General features: G+C 37.1%; 1 protein-coding gene across 1 annotated transcript in view; it reads left to right on the forward strand.

The window, feature by feature from the left end:
- The window catches only part of Cc2d2a (coiled-coil and C2 domain containing 2A), an 81,633-nt gene extending 79,273 nt beyond the window's left edge, over positions 1 to 2,360 (forward strand). The window contains exons 37-38 of the mRNA XM_028787820.1: positions 705 to 882; positions 2,050 to 2,360. Of these exons, the coding sequence (XP_028643653.1) occupies positions 705 to 882; positions 2,050 to 2,238 (367 nt within the window). The 3' untranslated portion in view covers positions 2,239 to 2,360. The remainder of the gene's footprint in view (positions 1 to 704; positions 883 to 2,049) is intronic.
- The last annotated feature ends 3,901 nt before the right edge of the window (positions 2,361 to 6,261 follow it).

Below are 6,261 nucleotides of genomic sequence, written 5' to 3' on the forward strand. Positions count from 1 at the left end.
TCGGGATCTTAACCTGTGCTTAAGATGAGTAAGAGGTTTCAGAATCAGCAGAGTTTACCTTGATTGCCACTGTCCTTGCCTTGCTCAAGTCACTTATCCTATTGCAAACTGTCTCATCTGTAAAATTACAATACCCCCCTACAATGAAGCGTTATTGTTGGGTATCATTCAAAAATGTAGAAAAGACAGTAATGGCTTAGCAAGTGGTAGACTTCCTTCGTTCTTTGTTTATACTTCATAGCCTATAAACTCAATGCAATGAAAACTGGCATTTTAAAGGCAATTTTGAAAAACAACTATTATAAATAAGTTAGAAAAATTGGTATAAGGCATTAAAAGCTTTGTAGATATTTAAGATTTCCAACGTAAGAAAAACCTTATGCCTGGGACTAATTTACCTGCTTATTACATTACCAATGAACAGAAAGATAAATGTTTTTTAAAAAGGCCTTCCAGAATGTATTCAATTTAGCTAGCCCTGTGTCATAAGCATTGTATTCCTGTTTATCCTGTCTATGCTGATTTCTTGTTGCAATGCATATAGTTTGAGAACAAGAATCACTCGTGCTAATCTGCCTAGAAGAACACCTCCAGCGAAAAATGCACTCAAGTATTCACTGGAACCCGATACTGCATACAAATTTTACATTTTCAACTTGGAAAATGTTAAATAACAAAAAAATAAAAGATCTTTTAATGAACAGGATTGAAAAATTACTAAAAGAAAAAATCATGGACTGGAGGCCACGACACTTGACACGATGGAACAGGTACTGTACCTCCACCCTGCGCCACTTCTTGCCTCTGTTGGAAAGAAGTCAAGGAGAGGATATAGAAGATGACCACAGGGCAGAGCTGCTCAAGCAGCTGGGAGACTACAGGGTAAGCACTCATGTGGCAAAATGACCAGTGGTTTTTCTCATCCTCAAACTGAAAGCTACCCAGAAATAATTTAGGGGAATCAAACTACCTACATACACTCATGAAGCACATACATTAGGAGAGGTACCATACACTAACAAAGAAATGTGATGAAGCATTTTAAAACTCAATAAAACCCTATGGAAAACAACACTTTCTATGAAATGTATCCTATCCTAATAAAGAACACCTGGCTGAAGTATTAAACTAAACTATATACAAAAGTGAAAATGAACATGTTTGGTTAAGTTTTGAGGGTATGATTTTTTTGTCTTGTTTTGCTTTTTGTTTCTCAATACAGTGTTTCTCTGTGTAACTCTGGCTGTCCTGGAACTCTGTAGACCAGGCTATCCTTGAACTAAGAGATTCTCCTGCCTATATCTCCTGAGTGCTGGCATTAAAGGCATGGGCCACCACCACCTGGCTTAAGGGTATGATTTTATGATTGACTTTTCATTAAAAGTTCTAATAAACCATGTATGCTGTCTGCTACTTGTTGGTTCATCCTATATGTCACGTACTATATGTAATAAAAAAGGGAAATTCATAATTAGTGTAGTAAAATAAGCAACATGAAAGCCAAAACGGATGAGTCACTGAGTAAAATGCAGTTAACTAATCAAAATGTGTTCAGTTGTCACAGTAAACTTGAGCAGTGTTCCAGTTCTCTATGGGTTGTCCCACATTGACCTCCATGTGGTGACATCTTCAGGCAGGCTTCATTCATAAAAACAAATACTAGAACAAGTCCAAGAACCTATTTGCCCACACTGCCCAAAGCAAGTCATCACATCTGTGTCATTATCCATAGGAAGTATCCATAGACTCACTGTGACTACATGCCAGACCTGTAAACTAATTTTTGTGTCTGGAGTGGAATGCACTGGTTAGCTGTCTCTGGTCTGTTGAAGTGTGTGGGCCATGTGCATACTAAGGCAAAGAGAGATGGGAACAATGAATATTAATAGTAACTAAAACAAAAATAATAAATCTTCATTTTTTGTTAACATAGTAAACAGAAACAGAAATAACTTCATGATCCTAAAAGCTTAATATTATGTAATTTACATAAGAAAAAATTTTTATTCGAACTTTACTCATGAGTACAAATATGTTCTTTCTCCTCAGTTCTCTGGATTTCCTCTTCACATGCCTTATTCTGAAGTGAAGCCTTTGATCGAAGCTGTTTATAGCACTGGAGTACATAACATTGACCTTCCTAATGTTGAGTTTGCTTTAGCTGTATATATCCACCCTTATCCCAAAAATGTTTTGTCTGTTTGGATCTATGTTGCTTCTCTTGTACGTAACAGGTAGTTTTTCAATGTGCTTTTTATATCCTCTAAAGAGTCTTGATATACACATTTTGAATTATAATGGAATCAAGAGAAAATATTATTTTGAAGTTATGAAATAAAATTATCATTATCTGTATAAAACTGTTTTAGTCTGTCTCCTCGTGACACTACCAGACTGTCTATGAGCACTAGCCTCCAGACTTTTGCACTTGCTTGTCTGGAGTACCCTTCACTTCCTGCTGACCAGAATGTCAACTCCAAGACCTAGTACGCTAACTCTTTACAACTTGTCTAGAGGAACAAAGAATTCCGCAGCATCAAATTTTGTAAATGCTGGGTGATCTCATAAAATTAATGGTACTTTACGAAAAACAATGCAAGCACTTACACACAGGCACAGCCTTGAAAACAATACAGTGCTAGGGTGAGCAAAACCTATATTTATAAGTCAAAAGGGATTGAAAAAGGAAAACAACTAAGGCAAGGCTGTGACTGAAAATCCACGTCATACCTTACACCCTTGCCCCTTCAAACTCAAACTGAGTTTCTCATCCCTAGTATGAAGTATTTGAAGATAAGTTTTGAAGAGGCAATTGGGTCATGAAGGCAGAGCTATGAGGTATTTACTGCGACTTTTTGCTATTAGAACAACCGTGAACCCTCACTTAGATGCATGCACCATGGAACACTCCCACCCTACCTCTACCTGCACATTTAAACACACACACAGCAGGGTGGGGAGAAATTATTTTCTATCTTTAGACAAGATCTTCAAGGGGTCTTCTCCTATCATATCTCATCTGTATCACTTTGGAAGGGTTCCAAAGCCCTTTCTTCTCTCCTATTAACCTCAGGCCTGCTCCATTTCTCATGTTCTGGGTTGCTGCAGAGGAGAGTTTGGAGGAGCTGAGAGCCCCTGCTGTGCAAAGAGACAAGCTGCTTAGAAGTCAAAGACAGATCACAGAGGCTACTTAAGTGCCTCCTACAATCAGATAAAGGAGAGAGATAAATGAGGTTTGTTTGTTTTTAAGGATAGAAGGGAGATATAGTGGTAATTGTTTAAGTGTTTTTAAGTAAATGTGGAATAAAGAAATCCAGGCCTTTGATCTCAAATGTAGGAAACAAAGGCACAGAGATAGAGAGGAAACCCTATCTCAACAAATAATAATGAGATATTAACTTCCATAGAAGGGAGAATGATTGAGAAAAATGCATTAAAGAAAATCTGAAAGGGTCTATGCCAGAGCAGGCAGCTGGGTTCTTTGAACATGTGTTGTATGGGAATTCTGGGATTGTTTAGCCTGGTATGACAAATTAATAGCCTGGAAATAGGCTTATATAGTAAGTAGAAGGGGATTTAATTATAGTTAAAAACAAGGAGAGGATGTTAATTCAAGTTACATATAAAGAGGAAGGGGATATATATATATATATATATATATATATATATATATATATATATATATCCAGATATATATATCTCCAGATATATATATATATATCCAGATATTAATTTCCATAGAAGGGAAAATTTAAGTATGCACAAATAAATTTAGGCCTTGATCTATTAAAAATTAATCATGTAAGAACAAGGCAGGGGATAGTGAAGGAGCTCTGTCTCAACAGACATTTGTTTAGATTGCTTTAACTGCTTTCAATTAATTATCAAAATGCATGTGGTTATAAGGTTGGTAGTTATATTAAAAATCCTCAGGGAGAGAGGTCAAAATAGAGCAGGTCTGAAGAAAATCGGGGCTGCTAATTTGAATCAATCTATACCTTTTCTAATTTTGGGCTACTGGACCAAGGAAGGACAAGCTATTTTGGGAGAGAGGGTCTCTATGTATGTTAATAGGAAAGAAGAAAGGGCCTTGGACCCCTTCCAATGAAATGTAATATATATTATAGGGGAAGACCCCCTGAAAATCTTGCCTACAGGCAGAAAGGAAGAGTTTGAGATCAAATAGGACAGGTAACATGATTTGCTGATTCCTCCACATGGGAACAGCTCTGTAAGTGGCTCAGACATAAGAATGTCTCTAGCCAAAACTTCAGCTAAAATTAGACAATAAATCTTATTGTTTATGGAATCCTTAATATTCATCATGCCATCATTCACATGGCATGAATGAAGATCTATTAAAATTAGATATTGGTCAAATTAACCCATAAAAGGAGCAAAAATTCATCTTTATCTGTGCACACTGTACAATCCATACAAATGTCTTAATACTAAAATTTTTGTTTTAAGATTCATATACTGCAGAATATATAGTTTGAGCAAGATTCATCCTCAGGGATGCTGAAATGACCTGCTGTTCCAGCTCCCTGCCTCCTGATGCTATTTCCAGAGACTTGCTTCCAGAACACCTTCAGGAATAGCTGCCGATTCCCGATGGACTCAGTTCATCCAGCCTTTCAGACAGATCCAGTCCAAACTTCAGTCAAGCCCTGAGCCTTCTAAGCATACAGAGACTAGATAATAGATGCTAAAGCTAGCTTTCTTAAGTCTAACCAATTTTTCTAATTTTTTTACCCCTCTCCACCCCTTTAAAAAAAATTGTTGCCCAGTTCAGCAGGAAGAAGTTGTAGAGAATTGTCATTGCTGGGAAAGGAAGAAGATGGCAGGTTTGAGAGCTGTAAAAGACAGAGTACCAATCATTAAGAGCTAAAAAAGAGTTGCCCCAGCCCCCCACCCCATTGGGTCTAGGGTAGCAAAAATGGAATATAGATTTTAGTAGGTAATAATAACTCAGGAGTATCAGAGGGACAGCGTTAGCAATGTGGAATTTTGGGAGTGGCCTGGCCACTGAGCTGATTAAGGAATACTAAATAGAAGGCTGCACGTGCATCTTTCATTTGAGAATACAGAGCACTGGGGCAAGTAGCAAGGAACTTGAGGAACTCCGCTGCCAGGGAGATTAGAGCGGATTTACCAACTACTACTATGGCCTTGCATTTAATAACACTTATCAGGTAGTGTGATGTAATTTATACAACTATTATGTTTTATTCTCAGAAGAAAATCAATCACAAAATCTCAAGTAAATTAAAACCAAGTATATAGTGTCATGTTAACTATTCTCTTATATTAAGAATGAAAAATCAAGAAAATGTATACATAAAGAAACTTCCATTATTTACAATTTTAGGAAACCAGTTGTTCAAAATTATTAAAGATAATATCCAAGACTACAGAAAAAAATCTCGCTATAAGCTACGCTGTTTCCTGATTACCTAAGGGATAGGCTGTCATCTTATCCTGATGATCCACAACCACTGTTAGTTGTGTAATTTCAAGTTGATGATGGGAAAGTGAAGTAGACATTTACGTAAGACTCATTCCTGAGGAATTTTCAGTTTGTTTTCTCAAAATGGAAAATGCTATCAACTTTACAAAAAAAGCTTTATTACACATTATGAGAGATAAAAAACATAGTAACTACAGCAGACCTTACAAAACTGAAAACTTCTGACTTGACTCTGTACTTGATTTCTTTTCACGTTCTCACAGAGAATGAGATACTGGTTTTCTTCCTGCACATACTTACTGGAGGAAGCTAATTTTAGTGTCCACAAAGACTTGATGACTTCATCACAGGGTAACAAACTCAAAATCTTAAGATTACCTGCTTTTACATGTGCTCAGCCCAATGCCAAGTTTTTAGGGTTCTATTTTGTTTCCAAATGACAACAGTAATTCATTCTTCAAACTGAAAACACTTGACAGCAGGGTAATACTTCAACGAGAATGCCAGTAGATATACCAGTGTTTAATTCATGTCAGGTGAACTGTAAAATGTTCCAGAACTCCTCCATGTTCCCATTAGATTGTTCTCGCTTCATCTTCAAACACACTCAAACAGTCGTCCATCAGTCTGAACTGAAACCTGCTCCTTGCAGTTGTGTCTTCCCAACTCTGTTCCTTTCCTGTAAACAGCCAGAAAATACAGCCACAAACGAAGCTGACTCAGGATTACTTCCTCCTCCCACAACTCTGTCTGCACTTAAGAGGAAGGAAAAGGAAGGGTGTGTGTGTGCT

This window comes from Grammomys surdaster, unplaced genomic scaffold (assembly GCF_004785775.1).
Source record: "Grammomys surdaster isolate TR1022 unplaced genomic scaffold, NIH_TR_1.0 125679, whole genome shotgun sequence".
Lineage (NCBI taxonomy): Eukaryota > Metazoa > Chordata > Mammalia > Rodentia > Muridae > Grammomys > Grammomys surdaster.